General features: G+C 43.2%; 1 protein-coding gene across 3 annotated transcripts in view; it reads left to right on the forward strand.

The window, feature by feature from the left end:
* The window catches only part of PRKCE (protein kinase C epsilon), a 534046-nt gene that overhangs the window by 425500 nt on the left and 82484 nt on the right, over positions 1–26062 (forward strand). For all 3 annotated transcript variants that reach the window (XM_070477675.1, XM_070477668.1, XM_070477678.1), the window contains one exon: positions 15901–16055. In XM_070477675.1, the coding sequence (XP_070333776.1) occupies positions 15901–16055 (155 nt within the window). The remainder of the gene's footprint in view (positions 1–15900; positions 16056–26062) is intronic.

The raw sequence follows: 26062 nt of genomic DNA on the forward strand, positions 1-26062 counted from the left end.
CTCAAGGACTGAGAAAGCCCAGCTGAAGAAGTAGGATTAAAAAAAAATGAGTTAAATAACCCTCTCTGCCTTAATAATGCAAATCTATGGTATAAGGTTATAATGTACAGGGTATGATTAGTCATCACATAGGTGGTTTAAGTACTGCCATGAATGCACAGGAGGAAGAGTTTTCTAAATACTGTCTTCACTGGAAAAGGCATCACCAAGGAAGAAGAGAATAGAAAGTATTTGACAGGTGGAGAGGAGGAACTTGGAGCAGAGTTGCCAGGATTGTTCAGAAGTGAACAGGGAAAATGAGTGGTTGCCATATGAAAAAAAATCAGCTCAAGTAGGAAGTAGCGCTATGCACGTGCTTAGCTGTGTGTGACTCTTGCAGCCTCATGAACTGTAGCTGCCAGGCTTCTTCATCCATGGCATTTTTCACGCAAGTATACTGGAATGGGTTGCCATTTCCTCCTCCAGGAGATCTTCCTGACCCAGGGATCAAACCCACATCTCCTGTGTCTCCTGCTTTGCAGGCAGATTCTTTAATCACTAAGCCATCAGGGACACCAAGGGAGTAGTGAGATAGGCTGAAATTTAGATCACCACCAGACTACGGGCAGTTCTAACCTGAATTAATCAAAGTGAGATCAGTCCGAGTGTGATTCCTAGACTAGCAGCACTGCATCTCCTGGGAACTTGTTAGAAATGCAGAAATCTCATGTCCCAACCTAGACCTACAGACTCAGTATTTTTGGGTGTGTGGTTCAGGAATCTGGGTTTTGTTTTTCTTTTTTTTTTTAAGTGTCCAGTTGACTCTTGTGCATACTAAAGTTTGAACAGCATGACTACTGGCGATTTGAGTTTTGTTCCAAATGATTGAAGGCTCTTGAATGGAGAAGTAGCATGTTTTTCAGTGGGGAAACAAGTTAGTGCCTTGGGATACTGTCTTTTACATGGAAGACATCGTCCTTTATAATCCTCCCTTACCTACTGCTTACCAAGATGAAATCTCTCCAAATCCCAGTCACATAACTGGTACAGTCATGTAACTGTTCTTTGGAGTGGTTTCTGAAGGCTGAGTCTAGATCTTGTCTATGTAATGGTATGATATGCATCTATTGTATTTTATATAAGTTTGGATTTTTTAAAGTGTGTGCTTTGCAAGAACTATATGAATCAGCAACAATAGCAAATTTATATGGTGCTTTATAGTTTAAAACATAATACTCATTCATATATTTCTGACCATTTAAAAATTAGTTCCCACTATTTTGAATCAGGTTGTTTATCTGGCATTTATCAGGAAATTCAGATTTCCATGTTACAAAGGTAATATGAGCTCTTGTAAATCAGTAAACCTTTTTGATAGAAAATTTTTTCCATACTTTATCATTATATTATCGTTAATACTAGTAGGAATACTATATAATAATAAAATCAGCACATATTTTTAAGTGTTGGTAGAGTTTTGAATGTTAGTTTTACTTGGTGACTTTGATATAATAATACCTACAGGGCTGTAAGAAGTTAGGACCGTTGTTCCCACTTTAAATAACCCCAGACTGGCAATTTTTTTTTATCAATTCTATCAGTCTCTTTTATCTTTATTTCCCACCCTGAGAAGACTCTTGAGAGTCCTCTGGACTGCAAGGAGATCCAACCAGTCCATCCTAAAGGAAATCAATCCTGAATATCCATTGGAAGGACTGATGCTGAAGTTGAAACCCCAATACTTTGTCCACCTGATGCGAAAAACTGACTCCTTGGAAAAGACCCTAACGCTGGGAAAGATTGAAGGCGGGAGAAAAAGGGGACAACAGAGAATGAGATGGTTGGATGGTGTCACCAACTCTATGGACATGAGTTTGAGTAAGCTCTGGGAGTTAGTGATGGACAGGGAAGCCTGGCATGCTGTGGTCCATGGGGTCACAAAGAGCCAGACACTACTGAGTGACTGAACTGACTGACTACTCCAATAAGCTAGGAAGAATGGAGTTTTCTTAAGATTAAAATCCTAACCTGAATTTTGCCAGCAGTGTCATAGAGTAGCCCTTGGTGCATGGACTTGAGGGTGATGTTAGCTTCTATTATCAAGGATACTGTGGGTCTTGGCATCAGTGTTTTCCCTTGCCCACTCAGGTTCCATTTTTCCCCCTGCAGTTTCACAGGTGGAGTTTGTGGTGATGTTTGTCAGATGGTGGAGTTTGTCAGAGAGCAGACCATTGCATAGAAGGCTGGATCCTGTATTCACTTAGATTTCATGTTGACTCTAAAGATGTCTAGGGTGCCAGAGAGAGGAACAGATCCCTGTCATGCTCCTTCAAAATCAACAGTTTGTGTCCTAGAGATTCAAGACCACCTCTGTAGACACACAATGAGCAGAGGCTTAAGGTGCAGACCTTAACTCAGAGTCTCTAACCCCAGCCCTCTATTTTTGATATATAAAATGGGAGCTCTACTGTTAGATTTAATGAATGATGCTGAGGGTTACTCCTGGTATAACAGAAAGAGCCCAAGCTTTGGGACACACAGATCCAGGTTCAAATTCTAGCTGTACTACTTACCAGCTCTGTGGCCTCAGGCAAGTCAAATGACTCCTCTGAGCCTCTGTATCTTTGTGGAAAATAAATATAATAACACCAGCTTTCAAGACTGCTGCATCAGTGGAAAAGTAGCTTCATATATAGTAGGTACTCATTATAGCCCTTATCACTTCCCACTTGTTCATTGTGTCTTCACATTAACCTTAGATTGTAGTTTTCTAAGAAAAACAAAAAGGCCAAGATAGCTTTGATGCTTCAGCTAGACTTCCTCAGCGTTCCTTAAGTCTATCAAACGCATCCCATCTCTGTGCCTTCATGGTTCTCCTGCACCTGGAAAACCCAAACTCTGCTTGGTTTGATTCCCTTCCCCTTTTAAGTCCCATTTCTTCCATGGAGACTTCCTTCACTGTTTTCTTCATCACAAATCCACAAATAATAAAATACCCTCCTGTGGTGCTACCCTTATTTCATTAGAGTTTCTCATTCTTCCAACTAGATTGTAGCCTTTTTGAAAGCCTTCTATACCTACAGATGAATGGACTGATTTGAAATAACATTCATCACCAAGCCATATACAGCCACCAAATGAAGTCTTATGAATGAAAAATGGAAACTAATGTTTTCCTGAGCAGTTTTTGGGGGCCAAGAACCCACGCTAAGGATAATCTATTCTAATTTTCCAAGAAGTAGCTGCTATCGAATCTTGGTTTTACAGATGGGGAAACCAACACTCCTGATTGTCCAAGTTCATACAGCCAGTGAGTAGAGGAGCTAGGATTTGAACACAAGCAGTCTGGGTCCAGAGGCTGAGTTTGGACCACTGCACCACACAGGTGAGCATGTGGGTGGAGAAGGCTGTCAGAGCACTCAGAAACACCCACGGACAGAGCTCTGCAGATGGGGACCGACTGCGGCCAAGCTATAAACCTTTCAGTGGGCTTCTCGATGTCATTTTTTCTCATTTGTGTCATTTAACAAATCACTTAGATCATGAATTTCTACAGTTAGAGAAACCAGCCTCCTCTCTGAGTTGTCAGCCCTTGGTTCGTATAAGAGCTATGACTCAGTCCTGAAACTCTCACTTGCTTTGTCTATTTCACCACCGTTTCAGGTCATTAAGAACAAAAGGTCTGTGAACAGATTAAACACAGGCTGTTTTTGTTCTGCTTCTACAAGCACCTACGCCTGTTGAACGCAGACTGCATCGTGTTGATTGCAGTCTGCTCATAGATTTTTTAAAAAAACAACACTAGCCGGAATCCCACACCTTCTCACAATAGCATAGCTGAGGTTAAACAGTTCCTTGGAGAGGCCCCTGTGCTATTCCACCAAATACTTACAAGTTTATTTCACCACACTGCCTGGGGTTCAGAGTAAACCTGGGTGGAAGTACGGAGATCAAAGAATTTAACAATCAAAAACCTTTATTTACGCTCTGTCATCTAATGAAAGTATTAGTGAAGTGGTATGGAAATCCTCTCCAGCCTGCCTACAGCCACCAGCCTTGCCACTTAATATTTAAAACAATGTGACCAAGTGTTCAGAATCCACAGGACTGAGTTGTATGTATATGTTAGTGTATTATTTCCAAGTTGCCAATTTTCCCCAGCTTAGCACATTTTAATTTCGGCTTTATTAAAGGAGTCAGAACATGAAAGGAGATTTAGCACAGTGGAGATGTCAGCAGAGCTTCCTTGCCATTGTGACATGGTTTATTTGGTTCAGGGCAGCCATGCATATGAATCCAACAAGGTGTCTATAGGACTGAAAGTCAAGCCAAGTGGGACCGATAAAAAGGAAAAGACAAGAAATACAATTATGTGGTGAAACCACAGCTCTTTAACTGTGGGTGGGAATTTCAGGCCCTTGATTTGATTTTATATGGTCCCGTAGTTACAAAATCATGGTATAGCGTGGTATCAGCTATATAGTAAGTGCTTTTATTATGGCATTAGTGGAGTGGGTGGATGAACCCAGCATGGTGTGAAGCATTGTAAGAACATTGCCAGATGCAGGAGATATGACCCCAGTCATTCCAGAAGATTCCTCCTGTTGTAGAAAGCCATGGTTTTCCTAAGAGTACCTTGTCTGCCAGAGTCCTGGGCTGGAGGAAGACTAGAAGCCACTGGTCCAAGAATTTATACTCTGGTTGGACTTACCAGTACATAAAATTCTCACAAAAAGGTGCAGAACCAAATGCAGTGAAATCACCTAATCTTGATGTCACAAGCCAGGGCAGTTGTCCGATCCAGTGGTTCCCAAACCTCTCTGAGCATTAGGAGTCACCTGGAGAATTTAAAATGAAGTGAACATTCCCAGGGCCCAGCCAGAATTAGAAACTCTGATCAAGGGTCCTGGAAATCTGTATGCTTTAAAATGCTCTCACAGGATACTGTGGCTCAGCCAGCTCACTTGACCTGTCCCCTCGATGAACAAAGAAGGTTTCTGTTAACAACCCTGCAAAGTGATGATCCACCCAAGGCTGACATCCTCAGGTTGGAAGGAACTTGCTACAGAACAAGGCAGCAGGACCCAGGCAGAAGATGGGGGTTCTCTAAAGTGCTTCCTCAAAGTGAAAGTCGCTCAGTCGTGTCTGACTCTTTGTGACCTCATGGACTGTACAGTCCATGGAATTCTCCAGGCCAGAATACTGGAGTGGGTAGCCTTTCCCTTCTCCAGGTGATCTTTGCTGGTGACAGTGGTGAAAATGGACTCCAGTGAGCAACCAGTGTTTTCTTTCTTTTTAAACTGACTCTTGGTATCATTAAAGAGAGACCTGGCCTGCCCAGAATGGGTAGACCAGATTCGAGGTGGGTAGCAGGGACTCATGAAATCTCTGCAAGATGACCAGACTGCTAAGTTGGGCAAATGAGTCAGGGGAGAGTTTCCTGATGCTTTGCTGCTTTCCTGGAGTCCAGGTCAACAACCAGTGACAGAGGATGATAGCCAGAAGCCACACCCCAGGAGCAGCACTTCATGGAGAAAGCAGTTCGTGGGTGAAGAACCAGGAGAAAGCCTGGTGCTATGAGGTGATGCTGACACTCTGGTGATGCAAGGGAGCAAAAGGAAGAGCCTCAGGAAAACCACACCATTGTACATTTCATTGCCACATTCCCCATCTAAACCCCTCTGACTCTGTCATTTTCAAAGAGAAAAAGTTAACAGCAAGTCATTATTCCTACTTACCTTCAGATGTTGCTCTTATTCATAGCACAAGGTCACTCTAGTGTCATCATCATTGAGATGTAGCCTACTTGGGGGCTGTCCTGTATGTCCTGTCACATCATGTGATAGAAACTTCATTTTTCCTAAGATGTTGACGATCCTATGAAAGGCAAGTATTCTCTGACTGATCCCAAAGCCCTCCCCTTTTCCTGGCTTTCACACACAGATGAGAGTGCCTGGGGCAGGATGGCAGTAACTTGAAGTTGTTCCCTGGCCTAAGTGTAATAATCCCTCTAATCAGAGGCAGGAAATGTTTATTTTGAGCTTAATCGAATGAGTCTGTTTAGTATAGCTTTTAGGTCACTTTAAACTTTGTGTGTCCTATGTACTTCAAATAAGTAGAGTTTAAAGCAGTTGGAAACAAGTATCAGATGGACATGAATGAAATTTATACCTTCTCAGCTAGCAGGCTTTTGTGTGGACTTTTTGCTCTTTGGCTAATTCTGATTAGGTTAATACCTTCCCCCAAGAAAATACTTCTCCATTTTTATCCAAAGAAGGGTGGACTTTACCCCTCTGTGGCCTATAGAAGATTGTTATAAGAAATAGCAATGTGAAAACTCATTCTGTATTTTCTGTACCACTCTTGACATTGATGGAATTGACCGTGGCTGTAGGAATTTGGTTGATATAAATCTAAATTTGGGGAAAGACTACAACAGGGTTGTTATTCTAGAGTAAGGCCTTGCACAATGGAAGGTGAAAGGGGAGAAAGCTGAGGAGGACTGAGAATGTGTGAAAATTAGTTTTTTAAACAACATGTTTCAGGTGATAATAATTATTGTTGCATAAGAATTTACATAATCAATCATAATTATTATTCAGATAAGACTTTCATTCTCTGTTAGTTGGCAGGTCAGTCTTCAGTGAAAGGAAAGATCCTTTCTTTTTATTCTCCATACCTCTCTTTCTCCTAACTCAGTGGAAAGTCTATGACACCAATTAAACAAGGCTCTGCCGGTAGTCTACATATGGTATGTCTGCCTGAGAGCTGGAGAATCCCACTCATGAGTGTCTGTTTTTAGTTTATTGTGATGATGGCTGTGCTTTCTTGATGAGGAAATAAAATTGATTAATAGTTTAGTTTGATAGTTAAGTTTCCCAAAGTGGTTGGATCTTTCCTTTCTTTTGACCCAAGAAGTATAATAGAGAAGAAGAACGGTTGCTTGCTGTTCTTTGTCAAAGATAATAAAACAGTTTACACAGTGGAAATAGAGAGGAGAAGGGATAATAACTTCAAGCAATCTCCCATCAATACATCATGAACTCTACTTTTAGAACAGTTTTTAAATCAGCTTTAATTATGCCATTTTATAACTCAGAAGGTTTCTAGGTTCTTTATTTCTCACCTGTGTTTTCAGAACCATCTTTCTTCCTGCGCCACCACCCAGTCTCTCTGCTTCATACCCACATCCAAGTTTTTTCACTGCCGCATTCCTACCCTCCTCATCCCCACAGGCAGTGGTCACTTTTGCTTGCCTCTGCCCTTCATGTGCAGAAAAGGCAATGGCAACCCACTCCAGTGTTCTTGCCTGGAGAATCCCAGGGACAGGGGAGCCTGGTGGGCTGCCATCTGTGGGCTGCACAGAGTCGGACACGACTGAGCGACTTAGCAGCAGCAGCCCTTCATGTATGTGCTTCTAACTCGCCAGGCCCTCTACTCCTCCCACCTTCTGCAGTTCAAGACCTTAATTGTGGTCTTTCGCATAATTCAGATTTGTCTCAACCAAATCCCAAGGCAATAGCCATTTCCATCAATACCAGTTGTATTGTGGAAAATAAAATACACAAAGAGTTTTCTTATGGCCTGTTCTTATAATGATCTTCTGTAAGTGCTAAGGCCTGGATGATAGACATTTCTTCTCTAAGGGCCAAAGAAGCTAAGGGTGCAGATACGTAGGTTTGACGTCTGATTTGATACAAGACAGTTTAGCGCATAATGACAGAGCATTTTATGTTGCTTTGTATGATTTACTGTGTTCAATTCCTGGTGCCTAGAAACCAAGCCCCTGGCTTATATCATCTTCTACACCCCCCAGTCACCTACCCTAGGTCTGGGCACCCAGGACAGACCTGTTGAGTTGATAGGTTATAAGATGGAGACATGGAGAGGAAAAGGAGATGCTACAAGTGTGAGGTCAGGCTCCCTGATTCCCTTAGATGTGGTACATTAAAGAAATCATTCATCCTGTCACTAGTGCATCAAAGGCAGACTGTTCCAAGTCCAGTCTTTTGTTGGGCAGTCATGTGAAATTGATTTAAAAGCGATAGAATCTTTGCACATGTAAACAGCTAACAAACTATGATGAATGTGTGTCCAAACAAATCCAGTTGGCAGGACATGCAGTGCTGCTGAGAGGAAGCCTCTGGCTATCCATCACACCTTGAAAGATGAACAGGGCGGGCCAGATTTTCCCTTCTAAGTTAGGAAAGGTTAGCACTCTGGGAAAATGGAGCCCAAAGGGAATTTCAAACACATGGTGTGGCCCTTCTAGCTTGCAGGTCGTTATTACCTATTCTTACCCTAAATGGCCATGACATATAATCTTTCCTAATTTTATTAGTTTACTTACTATCACAAGACCATAACTTTTTAGACATTCAGGTGTGACTAAGGGAGGAGGAGATAGAATAAGGCTTTTAAAATCTTTGATTACCTCAGAAAACGTATTTGCTTACTTTACCAGGAAGTTGGGTTTTTTGTTTTGTTGTGTTTTCTACCCATGCCAAGAGGGGATTAATGAATGAGTAGCTGCTGGGTTTGCCAGCTTTCTTTTGATTTCAGTTTATGTAATTAAGCAGTTCCCAGAATGACTTCAGGTTCTCACTCTGCATCAAAACATGCTTCTCAAATGGGTTAGGTATGGAGACCAGAAATAATCCAGACTCACTGAATGGAGGGAGGAGGAGTGAAAAACTTCTCTTGCTCTAAAAGCAGTCCCTCCTGTGTCAAAAGGGTCGACCATGCTTTGGGGCCATGCACATTGAGCTGTATTGAGTAGAAAAGTAATTAAAACTGAAGTTCAAATGGGCTAAAGTTAGAATAACTCGAAATGAGGTTAACAATAGAAATAACATGGGGAAATCAACTCTTCTTACAATTGAATTTCTAGCAACCAGAGTCTTCTCCATGGTGGGCATTCAAGACTTCATGCATTCACCAAAGACACTCTAGGAACCCACTGTGTTTCAGGCTCCATTCTAGTTGCTGGGGATACAGTGAGAAGCTAATGAGAACCCCTCCCTTAAGGTGCTAACATGGAGTGAATGTTGGATGAGCAGATTTTTATTGAGCACCTCTGAGCTAGTAGTGGCCGTGGCATTGCTGGGAAGTCTAAGGTTATGTTCCTCAAGGAACTGGCCATCTCATGGGGAGGTGAAATCATCTATCCATGGAACCAAAGAACTGTTCAAAGCTGTCCCAAATACTGGGCGCTGAAACAGACAGACCCCTTGAGGGTGAAATGGTCAGATTGGGCACTCAGGGGCACTTTCTATAGACAGGAGGTTCACCGCAGTAGGCTGACTCATCTTGAAGCCTTTAACTCCCTAAGCAGTAAGAGACTGCAGATACAAATATCAGAGCATCTTTTGATTTTGTTTCTCTTATAGCCCCCTGAGCTGTTTAGTTATTCTATCCACATTATGCTTGTTTTAAAGGGAATTATAGGCACTTTTCTTTGGGGTTAGGCTAATTCCCTTAGAAACCAACAGGGTAGAGTTACCAACAGTTCCCGCCCTCATGAAGTATACAGACTACTAAGAGAGAAAGACATAAATCAATGACACAAATCAACCCCCTACTGGAGAGTGTAGCATGTAAGAGGAGGTTTTGACCTGGTCAGAAAAGTCAGGGACAGCTTCCTAGAAGAAAAGATGGCTGCACTGAAATCTGAAGGATGAGGAGGAATTAATTAGGTGAAAGGTCAGGGGAGACACATGCCAAGCAGAGGGAGCAGCATGAGCAAAGGCCCTGTGGCAGGAGGGAGTTTTGTATTGAGGCGAAGGGAACAGCTGGGAGTAAAATGACTGAGAATTAGATAGGGCCAGATCACACTAGCCATGAGGCATATTAGGGAGTTTTCTGTTTATTCCAAGAGTAATGTGAAACCCTTGAAAGGATCAGTAGAATGAGGAAAGGAAGGGGGATACACTGTAATAAGATTTTCATTTCAGCAGGGTAACTCTGCCCACAGTGTGGTCAGTGTTTGGTGTGGGGACTGGAATCAATGTAGGGAGCACCAGTGAGAAGGCACTTGCAAGAATCTCAACCAGAGATGATAACTGCTTGGGCCAGAATGGTGGCCACGATGGTGGCAGCAACAGAAGGAAGTAGGCAAATGTAACAGGTACAAAGGTAATAAGTGCAAAGGTACAAAAGGTAAAAGCAATAGGGCTTGGTGATGGATATGAGGGATAAAGAGGAGGCGGGTATTAAGAATGGCTTTTCAGGTTTCTGACTTATACACTTGGCTGGATGGTGAAGCCCTGCCCTGAGACAGGCACCCTGGATGAGGACCAGTTTGCCAGGGGAAGATTATGAAGCAATTTTGAACATGTTGGGTTTGAGTGCCTTTGAGGCATCAGAGAGAGATGTCAGAAACCCAACTGGGTAAATGGGTTCCCAGATTGGAGGAGAGGTCTAGGATGGAGGGAGATGTTTGTGAGTCATCAGTGTCAAGGTGCATTAGACACTGTGGGTGTGGATGAGATCACTCAGCGAGTACAGAAAGGGGAGGAGAGGGGAGGGCGTCCAACCTCGCCTTGTGGGATTCCAACACCTAATGGCTGGGGAAAGGAGAAGCCTACAAAAGCAGGCAGAACAAACCTGCCAGAACCACAGGGAGAATAGCAGCTGAAAGCCAAGGAAAGCAAGCATTTGTTGGGAGAGGAGGTCATCAGGGGAAAATAATGCTGAAAGGATAGGGGAAATGAAGACTCAATAATGCAATAATAACTATCATACCAATAGCTTTAATATATAGTAATAATCATCATCAACAGTCTTTATGGAGCCCCAGTTATGAGCCAGGCACTTTAACATATAATTTAATCCTCATAAGAATTTTGTAAGGCAGGTCCTGTTATCATCCTCATTTTCACAGTAGAGAACATTGAGCACAGACAGCTGAAGTCATTTGCCTGAGGTCACACAGCCAGTGAGTGAAGAAATCAGGGTGGAAGCTCTTCTTCCTCTTCATGGCCCCTGTCCTTAAATGCCTTGTGTCTGGTGTTGGGGAATAAAAAGCAGCCAGGGAGGCAGGGTGGGGAGGGGAGATTTAGAAATTTGGATTCTTTCTAGCAAAGGCAATAAAATGTTCCATGGTTGCTAAAGCCCAAGTCCAAGTTGGTGACCAGGAACTGGTATTGCAGCAACTGTTTCTGATGATGGTTCAGCTAGATTAGGGCAGTGTTGAATGCATGACAAGGCTATATTTGCCATGGGAAAGCCTTGCTCCAAGTGCTCTAGGGCATTAGTTCTCAAAGTGGGAGCTCCGGGCCAGCAGCCTAACATCACCTGGGAACTAAGAGATGCAGATTCTCAGGCTCCAACCGAGACCTTCTGAATCAGAAACTCTGTGGGGCAGAAGGAGCAGAGGAGGAATCCATGTTCTAACAAACCTCTGTGAGATTCTGATGCACAAGGTTGAGAACCTTGTTCTTGGGAGACCCTTGAAAAAGAGGAAAACCCTAATAACATATGATCCATATATCTCACTTTGGCAGCAACCAGATGGGAGAGTGTTTCTTAACCCTGGCTGCCCACTGTAATCACATGAGGAGCTTTGAGAACTAATACTGCCAGAGTCTACCCTCAGAAATTCTGGTTTCATTGGGTTGGCATTGACCTGATCATTTGAAATAAGGATTTGAATGGGGAATAGATGATCGAATGAATGGTTGGCTTCTGAACACTTCTGAGAATCCAGTTGGACCTGGGAGAGAAAACAAGGCAGGCTTTGAAGGGGAAGGTCAATACAAATGGAAGCTAGATCTTAGGTACTTTGTGAATACCAGTAAAGCTTGAATAACTCTGGAGGTTGTGGTGGGGAGAGAAGGTAGTCTGAATTTATAACAATTCTAAAGGATGACTTAGTTTAAAAGAGATGCCAATTATAAAGTAGATATGTGGTCAAGACTGCTCCATGAATAAAATATTGTTGTGATTTTTCAGTTCAGTTCAGTTCACTTGCTTAGTCATGTCTGGCTCTTTGCGACCCCATGGACTGCAGCACGCCAGGCCTCCCTGTCCATCACCCACTCCCAGAGTTTACTCAAACTCATTGAGTTGGTGATGCCATCCAACCATGTCATCCTCTGTCTTCCCCTTATCCTCCCACCTTCAATCTTTCCCAGCATCAGGGTCTTTTCAAATGAGTCAGTTCTTCTCATCAGCTGGCCAAAGTATTGGAGTTTCAACTCAGCATCTGTCCTTCCAGTGAATATTTAGGACTGATTTCTTTTAGGATGGACTCGTTGGATCACCTTGCAATCCAAGGGACTCTCAAGAGTCTTTTCCAATACCACAGTTCAAAAGCATCAATTTTTCGATGCTCAGCTTTTTTTATAGTCCAACTCTCACATCCATACATGACTACTCGAAAAACCATAGCTTTGACTAGATGGACCTTTGTTGCAAAGTAATGTCTGCTTTTTAATAAGCTGTCTAGGTTGGTCACAACTTTTCTTCCAAGGAGCAAGTGTCTTTTAATAATGTCATGGCTGTAGTCACCATCAGCAGTGATTTTGGAGCCCCCCAAAAGAAAGTCTGTCGCTGTTTCCACTGCTTCCCCATCTATTTGCCATGAAGTGATGGGACCAGATGCCATGATCTTAGTTTTCTGAATGTTGAACTTTAAGCCAACTTTTTCACTCTTCTCTTTCACTTTCCTCAAGAGGCTCTTTAGTTCCTCTTGGCTTTCTCCCATAAGAGTGGTGTCATCTGCATATCTGAGGTTACTGATATTTCTCCCGGCAATCTTGATTCCGTCTTGTGCTTCATCCAGCCCAGCATTTCTCATGATGTACTCTACATTTAAGTTAAATAAGCAGGGTGACAACATACAGCCTTGATGTACTCCTTTTCCTATTTGGAACCAGTCTGTTGTTCCTTGTCCATTTCTAACTGTTGCTTCTTAACCTACATACAGATTTCTCAGGAGGCAGGTCAGGTGGTCTGCTATTTCTATCTCTTGAAGAAGTTTCCACAGTTTATTGTGATCCACACAGTCAAAGGCCTTGGTGTAGTCAATAAAGCAGAAGTAGATGTTTTTCTGGAATTTTCTTGCTTTTTTGATGACCCAACAGATGTTGGCAATTTGACCTCTAGTTCCTCTGCCTTTTCTAAAACCAGCTTGGAAATCTGGAAGTTCACGGTTCATGTACTGTTGAAGCCTGGCTTGGAGAATTCTGAGCATCACTTTGCTAGTGTGTGAGATGAGTGCAATTGTGCTGTAGTTTGAGCATTCTTTGGCATTGCCTTTCTTTGGGATTGGAATGAAAACTGACCTTTTCCAGTCCTGTGGCCACTTCTGAGTTTTCCAAATTTGCTGGCATATTGAGGGCAGCACTTTCACAGCATCATCTTTTCAGATTTAAAATAGCTCAACTGGAATTCCATCACCTCCACTAGCTTTGTTCGTAGTGATGCTTCCTAAGGCCCACTTGACTATGCATTCCAGGATGTATGGCTCTAGGTGAGTGATCACACCATCATGATTATCTGGGTCATAAAGATCTTTTTTGTATAGTTCTGCTGTGAATTCTTGCCGCTTCTTCTTAATATTTTCTGCTTCTGTTAAGTCCATACCATTTCTGTCCTTTATTGTGCCCATCTTTGCATGAAAAGTTCCCTTGGTATCTCTAATTTTCTTGAAAGGATCTCTAGTCTTTCCCATTCTGTTGTTTTCCTCTATTTCTTTGCACTGATCACCGAGGAAGGCTTTTTTTTTTTTTTTTTTTTTTTTTTTTTTAATCTCTCCTTGCTAATCTTTGGAACTCTGCATTCAAATGGGTGTATCTTCCCTTTCCTCCTTTGCCTTCGCTTCTCTTCTTTTTATAGCTATTTGTAATGCCTCCTCAGACAACCATTTTCCCTTTTTTCATTTATTTTTCTTGGGGATGGTCTTGATCACTGCCTCCTATACAATGTCATGAACCTCTGTCCGTAGTTCTTAAGGCACTCTGTCTATCAGATCTAATCCCTTGAATCTATTTTTCACTTCCACTGTATAATCATAAGGGATTTGATTTAGGTCAAACCTGAATGGTCTGGTGGTTTTCCCTACTTTCTTCAATTTAAGTTTGAATTTGGCAATAAGGAGTTCATGATCTGAGCCACAGTCAGTTCCCAGTCTTGTTTTTGCTGATTGTATAGAGCTTCTCCATCTTTGGCTGCAAAGAATATAATAATTATTATAATCTGATTTCGGTGTTGACCATCTGATGATGTCCATGTGTATAGTCTTCTCTTGTGTTTTTGGAAGAGGGTGTTTGCTATGACCAGTGAGTTTTCTTGGCAAAACTCTATTAGCCTTTGCTAATTGTGATTTTTACTCAGTCTTAATTGAAATGATTCTACTAATTTTAATCAAAGATAATATGCTGACACCCTCCTAGCAGCTTTGCTGAGACTGTCTATATGTTAAGAATGTACTCTGACCCCCCGGCCTCTCAAACCTCACTGCTTCCTCTTTGCTCCATGGACCTTCCTCCATGGCTGACCTGGTCAGTTTACCAGTCCCCAAGCACTGTCACACTGTTCCTATGTCCTGGTATTTGTTGGTGCCTCTCCCTATCTTCTCCTCCTCTCAGGGAGGGCCTATCTCCTTCTAGAATCCTCCATGGACCCCCAGTTCAGAGAATTCCCCTTTCTCCTAATCCTTTTAGCACCAAATATCTTTAAGGCCCTCTGGTCCTATTTAGTTTTCATCATTCTACGCATTTCCCATCTCTGGCCCTGGATCATAAGCCCTATGTTTAAGGCTTATAACCCCACCCCCAACATTCAGGACAGTGATGGCTTACAACTTTTTGCCTCCTGCCCAGCACAGCACCCCATACTCTACAGGCTCAGGAAATAGTAGTCAAGAAACTGTACAAAAAGTGAATTTCAGTCCCTCTTCTTCCCACATCATCATGATGTGCAGATAAGAAGGCACCACCCCCAATGAGATGTGATTATGGTTTGGCCATTCTTGAGGGCAAAATCCATTTGTAAGCACACCAGGGTGGAGATCCCAGAGGGAGCATCCTCCAAAGTGAGACGTGGCCCCCTCCACAGGAGGGGCTCTCACCATCTCATTAGTCCATGTTGTTTTGTATTATGTTCCAGGACTGCCTTAGCAGCACCACAAACTTGGTGGTTTAAAATAACAGAAGTCTCTCCTCTCACATTTCTGGAGGTCAGACGTCTGAGACCAGTGTCACTGAGCCAAAGTCCAAGTGCTGATGGAGCCATGCTCCCTCCAGAGGCTCTAGGACAGACCTTTCCCTGCCTCTTCCAGCTTCTGGCAGCACCACCTTCCTTGGCTTGTGGCCACTTCATTCCAGTCTCTGCTTCCTTGGTCACACCGCTTTCTCCTCCCTTCTCAAATCTCCCTCTACCTCCCTCTTATAAGGACATTTGTGACTACATTTAAGGCCCATGCTGGTGCTCCAAAATAATCTTCCCAACTCAAGATCCTTAACTTCATCACAACTGTTAAGTTCTTTTTTGCCATCTCAGGTAACATTTACACATTAAGGGATTAGGACTGGGATATCTTTGGAGCAGCCGTGTTGTAACCTACCACACAGACAAAGGTAACTGGAGCCTCCAAAGGGACAGAGACTTGTCCAAGGTCACACTTCAAGGTTGTAACAGAAATTAGACAGAGATCCAGGTCTTCTTTCTGTGAATCTTGGACTCCTCCCACTAGACCATGCTGGTTCCTGTGAAAGTAAGACAAAGGTCTTAGAATAACACTTCATACTCTGATTCCTTGTCTTCTCTCTGGAACACGTGCTACTAGAATTCCCCCACATGTGCACCCTGCCCCTGCTGAAGTCCTAGTTCCATTACTTCGAACTCACTGTATGTTTGCTGGCCTGTGTGGGCAGCTGCAGTGGACTCACTAAATGGCATTTTCTCCTCCCTCTTCAGGACCGCCTCTTTTTTGTCATGGAGTATGTGAATGGTGGGGACCTCATGTTCCAGATTCAGCGCTCCCGAAAATTCGATGAGCCTCGTTCCCGGTTCTATGCTGCAGAGGTTACATCAGCTCTCATGTTCCTCCACCACCATGGAGTCATCTACAGGTACCTCTCCTCACCTCCTCTCTTCCCTAGAAGTGAAAAAATAGAGAGTTCTCCGGATGCTTGAACTGACTTTGGCTTCCAGCCAACTGGTCTCTTAGCAACTCGCTTTAAATTAGTTGTTTGTTTCAATTTGCTTACAGAGGGCTTTTTTGGGGGCTGTTTATCACTGTAAATGTTAATATTTGAATAGCCCCGGGAGATCTGATCCACTGTTTGTGCCAGTTTTGATTGAAAACTTAAGCAGGACATTTAAAGGCCCAGTGCCAAGTAACCTTGGAGTGACCTTCGTTTCTCTCCCCCCTGCCACCCCAACCCTCTTCCTTGAACATCAGGGCATTCTCTGTACTTTTTCCTTCTGTGCCATGAACTTCCTCCCCTTCCCAACCTCTTGCCACTTCCTGAGTTTGTTTGGCTTAGTTGTCTCCAGCAGATAGAATCAGAGAAGGAGGAGTTCCTTGGGGGGTCTCAGGGTTTATGATCTAGGAGGGAAGAGGGGAGGGGAACTAGACAGTATCTAACAGGAAGTGACTCTCTGCAGATCATCCAGTCCCTTGTTACTGCCTTGTCCCCCTTCCAAGAAAACATGGAACACACACACACACACACACACACACACACACAAATTTTCCAGTAAGAGAGCAGTACTACTTACGCAGGCTCTTCTGTGAGGTCAGGAATTCTGGGAGGAGTAAATGTTTATAATTAGCAACAAGGACACTAAAGTTCCTTCAGGTTTTTTTCAATGATTGTCAATTTCTTTACTTAGATTTTGTGTCCTCCTTTTTCCTTCAGTTGGGTTGAAGAATAGCTGGCTTGATTCAACCCAAAACTAATCCCTCACCAGAACTTCACTGGCCCCACTCAGGAAGCAATGCCCTAACTAAAAAAAATGTTCTCCAAGGGTTTATGAAACCAACCCTCAGCTTCCTTAAGTCCCTCTGCTCAAAAATAGTCAGTGGCTCCCTATGGCCTGCATAACAAAGCCCATAGCCTCCTATTATGGTCCTCCCCGTCACAAGTCCACATATTTGTTTCCTGTTACTGCGTAACAAATTACCACAAATGCAGTGACTTAAAGCATTGATTATTTCACAGTTCCCACAGGGCAGAAGTCTAGGCACAGCGTACCTGGGTCTCTCTGCTGTGATCAAGGTGTCAGCCAGGCTGCTTTCTTATTGAAGTTTGAGCTCCTCTTCCAGGCTCACATGTTATGGGCAGAATTCATTTCCTTGCAAATTGAGAATACATGTGGCTTCCTCATGGTCAGCAGGAGTGAAAGCCTTTCCTGCTTTGAGTCTCTAACTTCAGGGAGGCCTGGACCCTCTTTGAAAAGGATCATTTGATTAGATTGGGCCCACCCAGGCTAATCTCCCTTTTAACTCAAAGTTGAATCATTTAGGGACCTTAATTATGCCTGCAGATCCCTTGGCCCTTGCCCTATGCTGTCTTATAATTGCGAGTGGTGTCACATCCCTTTCCACATTGTTTTGGTTGGAGGTAAGTCACAGTTTCTCCATCATACACAAGGGGAAGGGGTTATGGGATTATACCAGAGTGTGAAACATTGGGGGTCACCTTAGATTAGGTCTACTAAAGCCCAGTACACCTCACTTCCCATGATCTCTTGAATCTGCCAAGGTTCTTGCATGTACATGTGCTAAGTCACTTTAGTCGTGGCCAACTCTGTGCAACGCTATGGGCTGCAGCCTGTCAGGCTCCTCTCTCCATGGGATTCTCCAGGCAAGAATACTGGAATGGGTTGCCATGCCCTACTCCAGGGGATCTTCCTGATCCAGGAATTGAACCTGAATCTCTTATACATCCTGCATTGGCAGGCAGGTCCTTTACCATTAGTGCCACCTGGGAACCCAAGGTTGTTAGCTTGCGTCAAGCTCATCTGACAATTCCCTACTTTCTTGTTCTTCTGTCGTCCTCTTTCCAGCCCAGAAGCCTCATGCAATACTGCCTGCCTGCTGGAAAACTGGTCCCACCAGACAGAGCGAGTCTCTCCATCCACCACTTTATTTGCAATTTGGGAATGTCACACCTTCTCCCTTAGGACCGTGGCTGCTGCTTTATTAACCCATCGACCTTCTTATTTTACATCCTCTTATTATCTTGCACATACTAAATGATCGAGAAATGACCTTTGGCTTCAGTTTAAATTCCTAATCTCTGCCTCCAAAGCAGCTTGCCGACTAGTTAGAGATACTAGCGTTAGATATGTGAAAATATCACCCATATTACAATGCAGTGCACTCTTAGGAGCCAGTGACTAGAAGAATTGTCATTCACTGAGATATCCTCCCTATCCACTCCCTGTCAGAGTGGGTATAATCTCCCACAGTTTACCAGCAGAGATTCAGAGATTCCCCTTAAATAGTGGGTGGGTCAAAAGGTTTGTTCCAGTTTTTCCATAACATCTTACAGAAAACCCGAACAATCTTTTTGGCCAACCCAATAATTTGTCCGAGGCCATGTTCAGTAAGTGACAGACTTAGGAAGTGTAACTGATCAGTAGGCTCCTGCTGTACATCATGACACTTGTTATGGGCCTGTCAAGTCCAAGCCCATACTCCTTACTAGTCATTCCTGGTACTCCGAAACTTGACTTTTCCTTACATTTCTAGTTTCTTTTCCTTTCTGCTCCCCTAGATGAATGCTTGCCTCTCACCTCACCTGTGAACACTTTTGTTCTAGTGACTTTTGTGAGCCATACTTGTCCCCTCTCTTTCTCTCCTTTCCACTTCCCTGGCCATTTCTCCTTAATCTCTATATAACATGGCCTGGTCCTTCTCCCCTCCAACCCCCATCCTCTAAATACTGGTTTTTCCCAAGGCCTTCATCCCTAAATACTCTTCCTGAGCAATTTCAGCAGTTGCCTGTCTCCAAATGACACCTGTGTGCCCAAGACTCCCATATCACTGTCTCCAGCCCCCAGTTCTCTCCAGATCCCTGCACAAGACTACTCTCTCAAGATGATCTCCAAGGCTTTCTACTTGCTTTCTCAGGTGGTTTGCAAGAGTTTACTGACCTGAGTCACTCACTGCCTCTTGCTTTTCTCCCTCCTATCTTGTCTACCTACCTCTCCATTGCAGTCCAGTGTTCTTTCAAAGTACAGGCGGATGGTCACATGGTGCCCTTCTTAGCATCCTTCTACCTTCACTAGATAAAGCACAGCCCCTTTTGCTGGCCATCAGAATCCATCAGCCCTGGCCCTGGGGCTGCTGTGCATGGCTGTGTGACTTGGGCATGGCACGGGAGGGAGGGGCCCGGGAGGTGAGTGGGAGCTGGCATCCAGGTCTGTTCTGCTAGTGCATCTGGCTTCAGCCCGAGGAAGAGATGCTTTCTCTACCTAGAGGAGACCCCTTTTTTTGTTTCTCACAAAGACACCATGCATGCTAAAAGGGCCCTGGTGGCCCCCAACGATCTTATAATCCTTATCACTATTCCCCCAACTGTGTAGCCCACCCTCTATACCCTCCAGATGAGACCATTCTCCCCCAAATGCCTTTCTCTTTCATTTCTCCAAGTCTTTGTCTCCACTGTCCCTACAATTCCCTTGTTCCCAATCTGTATCTTGCTCAGTGAGGAGCTCCTAGGTCACATCTATGTTCTGACTGTCTAAGAGTCCCTGGTTTAACAACAACAAAAAAAGGTAGATTCCAGAATACTAGATGAGGGGACTAGATCAGGATATAGATGGGGAAAGAATGGCCATGAGTTGATGATTGCTGAGACTGGATGTTGGGTACACGGGGGTTCACTATTATGTCTGCTTTTGTGAATGTTTTAAATTTGCCGTAATAATCATAATTTTTTTCTTAAAGAATAGCAATTCCAGGGTAACATTCCTAGAGTCTTTGATTCATTAGGTCTGGTGTGGGATTCAGGAATCTGTACTTTCTTAAAGAATTCCTCAGGTGACTTGGGGACCACAGGTGCAGAAAATTTCTGTTCTGCTTTCACGACTGTGTAAGATGCCCCTGTTCTGGGAGGCTACCCTGACCACTCAGCCTGTCATGGGGATCATGCCTCCCTTGGGCGACAGCATCTCTCTGGTTCAAGCTGGTTCCCTTTGTCAGCCTTGTATTTTTACTTGAGATACCTATTCTGTGATTGAAAACTCCATGCAGGCGTGCTTACCTAGCCGGCCTAGGTTGTTATGCTGCTCTGCTTGTAGTAAGCATTCACTAAATACTTGTTTTCATCTCTAATGCTCCAGAACCCTGCAGTCCAGCTGGGTTGCTACCTCATCAGTTCAGTCCAGTTCAGTCCCTCAATCATGTCCAACTCTTTGCAACTCCATGGACTGCAGCACGCCAGGCCTCCCTGTCCATCACCAACTTCCAGAATTTACCCAAACTCATGTCCATTGAGTCAGTGATGCCATCCAACCATCTCATCCTCTGTCGTCCCTTTCTCCTCCCACCTTCAATCTTTCCCAGCATCAGGGTCTTTTAAAATGAGTCAGCTCTTCGCATGAGGTGGCCAAAGTATTGGAGTTTCAGCTTCAACGTTAGTCCTTCCAAGGAACACTCAGGACTGATCTCCTTTAGGATGGACTGTTTGGATCTCCTTGCAGTCCAAGGGACTCTCAAGAGTTTTCTCCAACACCACAGTTCAAAAGCATCAATTCTTCAGGACTCAGCTTTCTTTATAGTCCAACTCTCATATCCATACATGACTTCTGGAAAAACCGTAGCCTTGACTAGACAGACCTTTGTTGGCAAAGTAATGTCTCTGCTTTTTAATATGCTATCTAGGTTGGTCATAACTTTCCTTCCAAGGAGTAAACATCTTTTAATTTCATGGCTGCAGTCACTATCTGCTACCTCATACCTGTTCACTTTTGAAAGTCTGTGTTGGAAGCATCTGTTGGAACACAGTTTTTCTTCCTTGACCCTGAATTGCCCCATTCCTGCATGTTTCTCATTTCATAGATGAATTAGGACCATGTGATCTCTCTTTCCCATGCGCCTTTGTTTGAAGCTGCCGGCACAAGGGTCGTATGATACATGTCTCTGCCTGTTCGCGTGTGAAGCCCAGATGGCAACCATATTTTGAGTGGTGCGAGGGTTTATCTGGGAGGTTGGCAAGACTAAATGTTGCAGGAGGAACCTCATTGCCAAAGTTGAGATAGAATTTTCCAGCCTTCCTGCTGGAGGTTATACACAAACTAATTAGTGGCTAATTGGCCAGGGTTCCGGAACTAAGAGAAGAAGTTGTCCCTCTGGCCAAGGGCTCACACTAGAAGGTGAGTCCAGGCTGACAAGCAGGCTACTCTCCTCTGGGTCTCTCTGGTCAGGTTCCCCACGTGGGTGGCACAGGGCACTGTTTCTGTTTCCTCTGCTCAGCATTCCTAGGAATTCTCTGTGTGCTGGAGTGGGAGCAGATGTTAGCTCACTCTGGGTCCACACTTCCTAACTATGCCTTTTAAACATTTCTTCTCCTCCCTTATGCCTTCACACACATCATGATGGGGGAAGTTTTGAGGGGCAGATATTCTTCTGAAATTTGATGTAGGGAACTTTCTCCTACTGTGCACCATGCTCAGAACTTATCTGTTTTCCTCTGAGCTGCTCAGGACAGCAGCTGAGTCTCAGGATACTCATCTGTCCATGAGACAAGGAAGCGAGAGGATGGGATCTGCCTCAGACACAGAGGGCAGTGGGGGCCCTGGGAAGAGAACCAGAGGCTTGGCAGACAGAAAGGCATCTTCTTCCACAGTCATAGTGGAAGAAGCAGAGGGTGGTAAAGAACATGGCTTCTGCCCCTCTGGCCAAGTGTCTTAACACTAGAAGAATGAATTCTTTCCTTTGTTTTGATAAAACTAAATTCCCATGCTTTTATATTACAGAAGTAATAGTCATAGGAAAAATCAAAATTTAAACAGAAAAGTAAAATCAGTTTTCTCTTCACCAAACTCATAACCAGCCAGGGCAAAACAGATGAAGAGTTGCTAGAGAATCCTTCAAAAAATCTTGAGCAAGTGATTGGATCTCTTTATGAGTGGCTTCCATGTGAGGTTCAGATAATACCTGCCTTGTCTCCTCTCTAAGGTAGTTGAGTGTGGTCATGACAAGTTGAACTATACAGGTAAAAGTGAAGGATATGAAAAGAGGGGAAATGATGAGGTATTTATGTCAGGTATCATTGATGATTAACTTTTGTCACATTGAGCACTAAAATTTGGTCTTTAACCAGCAGGAGAGGAAGTTGTAAGTTATAAAGCTCTCCTGCTCCTTTAATTCTCCAAGATTGTCAATCCTCAGTGAGTCATCACCATCACCCCCCAAGAGTTGATCTATGCCTGATGCTAGAACTGAGAGGCCATAGCGGACAGGAGAGAAAAGGGCGTTTCTGCTTTGGCCCTGTCTAGGTCACTCTACTCAAGAGGTGCTTAGAAAAGGTTTTCGTGTTGATGATGATGTTTATAAAAGTCAGTGAAGAATTAAGAGCAGGAAACAAAGATTTAATTCAGACTCAGATAACCCTGAAAGTGAAATGTCTAGTCCTCTCCAGGCCTGGGGGATGAAGCCCAAAGGAGGAACTTGGGAAGGATTTCCATAGAAAGAGCTGGAGACAGAGGTCTCTGACTATGCTCTCCACGTCTGGCCTACCCAGGAAATGCATACAGAGTGGTGATGTGCTCTGTAGTCTTGCCTTCCTGGTGGTCTGTGGGGAAGATTGTGAGCCTAATTTGGGGAATGATAGCCTGCCTTGATCCTTGGAAACTTTTCCTGCCATGGCCACAGGTAGGTGTTTCCTGACATGAAGGTCTCTGGTTAAAGGCTATGTTAATAATTGGAAGGTCTAATATTTAGAGTCTCATCTTCTTTCAGTATGTTTCCAATGTAGCCAATGTTCATAGAAAACATTATTGGGGATTGGGGAGATCACTTCTTCTTTCCTACTCAGTTTTCTGAGACCTGGCCCTTGGAAAATCTTGTGGGGACCTTTGTCCCCATTGAGCCCTGTTCTCAGCTGTCAACATTCTCCCACCCATTGTAGAAGATGATACTTTAATGCTTTAGTGTAAAACTCCTAAGGATCTAAGGGTTGAGTATGTAATGAGATGATATCAGTTCCCATGGCAGGAGTCGTGGTGTGAATGTTAGATCAGAGGGGACCTCAGAGGCTCTCATCCAACTCCATCTTATAGATACAGAACTTGGAAACTGAAACCAGGCAGTAACTTACTCAGGTTTACACAGTGAGGTGTTATAAAGCTTAGGTGTTATTTTAATCAGAGATATACATAAAGATTCAAATAGCTCTACCAGGTGCTTAAAGAAATGAAAATCTGCAATGAACATTGGGGTACACATGTCTCTTTCAGATCTGGTTTCCTCGGTGTGTATGCCCAGGAGTGGGATTGCTGGGTCATATGGCAGTTCTATTTCCAGTTTTTTAAGGAATCTCCACACTGTTCTCCATAGTGGCTGTACTAGTTTGCATTCCCACCAACAGTGTAAGAGGGTTCCCTTTTCTCCGCACCCTCTCCAGCCTCCAACTAATACAAATAAATGGAAAAAAGAAAAAGAAATGAAAATCTGTTTTCTGCCCTTCCTCTCCAACAGTTTCCCCTTCCACAAAGATACCCGCTTGCAATTCTTTTACCTTACCCTTCTAGTATTTCTAAATAAAAGGGTTTTTTTCTTTCTTATAGCTGATTGGATTCTGGTATATGCAAAGTGATTCAAAGTGACCAAATATATATATTTGGTCTTTTCCATATTCTTTTCTATCATGCTTTATTACAGGATATTAAATATACTTCCCTGTGCTTTACAGTAGGACCTTGTTGTTTATATATTTTAAATATAATAGTTTGTATCTGCTAATCCCAAGCTCCTGATTTGTCCTGTCTTCAACCCCTTTCCTCTTGGGTACCCATAAGTTTGTTTTCTGCCTGTGAGGCTACTTCTGTTTTGTCAATGATTTCATTTGTATCATAATTTAGATTTCACATATAAGTGATGTCATATGATATTTGTCTTTCTCTGTCTGTCTTACTTCACTTAGTCTGATAATCTCTAGGCCATCCATGTTGCTGCAAATGGCATGATTTCATTCTTTTTTAAGACCGAGTAATATTCTAGTGTGTGTGTGTGTGTGTATGTGTGTGTGTGTGTGTGACATGTACCACGTGGTCTTTATCTATTCATCTGTTGATGGAATTTAAGTTGCTTCCATGCCTTGGCTATTATAAATTGTGTTGCTATGAACATTGGAGTTTATGTATCTTTTTGAATTAGACTTTTCTTCATACATGTGCCCAAGAGTGGGATTGTTAGAGCATATGGTAAGTCTATTTTAGAGTTACCATATGAACCTCTGTACAGTTTTCAGAACTGAACCTCTGTACAGTTTTCCTCTATTTCTTTGCATTGATCACTGAGGAAGGCTTTCTTATTTCTCCTTGCTATTCTTTGGAACTCTGCATTCAAATGGGTATATCTTTCCTTTTCTCCTTTGCCTTTAGTTTTTCTTCTTTTCTCACCTATTTGTAAGGCCTCCTCAGACAACCATTTTGCCTTTTTGCATTTGTTTTTCTTGGGGATGGTCTTGATCACTGCCTCCTGTACAATATCATAAACCTCCATCCATAGTTCTTTTCAGGCACTCTGTCTATCAGATCTAATCCCTTGAATCTATTTCTCACTTCCACTGTATAATCATAAGGGATTTAGGTCATACCTGAATTGTCCAGTGGTTTTTCCCTACTTTCTTCAGTTTAAGTCTGAATTTGGAAATAAGTTCATGATCTGAGCCACAGTCAGCTTCCAGTCTTGTTTTTGCTGACTATATAGAGCTTCTCCATCTTTGGCTGCAAAGAATATAATCAATCTGATTTTGGTATTGACAATTTGGTCATATCCATGAGTAGAGTCATCTCTTGTGTTGTTGGAAGAAGGTGTTTGCTATGACCAGTGCATTCTCTTGGCAAAACTCTGTTAGCTTTTGCCCTGCTTCATTTTGTATTCCAAGGCCAATTTGCCTGTTACTCCAGGTATCTCTTGACTTCCTACCTTTGCATTCCAGTCCCCTATGATGAGAAGGACATCTTTTTTGGATGTTAGTTCTAGAAGGTCTTGTAGGTCTTCATAGAACCATTCAACTTCAGCTTTCAGCATTACTGGTCAAGGCATAGACTTGGATTACTCTGATATTGAATGGTTTGCCTTGGAAACAAACAGATATCATTCTGTCATTTTTGAGATTGCACCCAAGTACTACATTTCAGACTCTTTTGTTGACTATGAGGGCTATTCCATTTCTTCTAAGGGACTCCTGTCCACAGTAGTATCTAAGGGATTCTTGCCCAAAGAATAGCAAGGAGAGATAAGAAAGCCTGCCTCAGTGATCAGTGCAAAGAAAGAGAGGAAAACAATAGAATAGGAAAGACTAGAGATATCTTCAAGAAACTGGAGATACCAAGGGAATATTTCATGCAAGTTCCAGTTTAGTCACTCTGTCATGTCCAACTCTTTGTAACCGCATGGACTGCAGCATACCAGGCTTCCCTGTCCATCACCAACTCCCAGAGCTACTCAAACTCATGTCCATCAAGTCAGTGATGCCATCCAACCTTCTTATCCTCTGTTGTTCCCTTATCCTCCTGCCTTCAATCTTTCCCAGCATCAAGGTCTTTTCTAGTGAGTCATTTCATGGAAAGATGGGCACAATAAAAGACAGAAGTGGTATGGACCTAACAGAAGCAGAAGATATTAAGAAGAGGTAGCAAGAATACACAGAGAACTATACAAAAAAGATCTTCATGACCCAGATAACCAAGATGGTGTGATCACTCACCTAGAGCCATACATCCTGAAATGCATAGTCAAGTGGGCCTTAGGAAGCATCACTACGAACAAAGCTAGTGGAGGTGATGGAATTCCAGTTGAGCTATTTTAAATCTGAAAAGACGATGCTGTGAAAGTGCTGCCCTCAATATGCCAGCAAATTTGGAAAACTCAGCAGTGGCCACAGGACTGGAAAAG

Source organism: Odocoileus virginianus, chromosome 2 (genome assembly GCF_023699985.2).
Source record: "Odocoileus virginianus isolate 20LAN1187 ecotype Illinois chromosome 2, Ovbor_1.2, whole genome shotgun sequence".
In the NCBI taxonomy this organism is placed as follows: domain Eukaryota; kingdom Metazoa; phylum Chordata; class Mammalia; order Artiodactyla; family Cervidae; genus Odocoileus; species Odocoileus virginianus.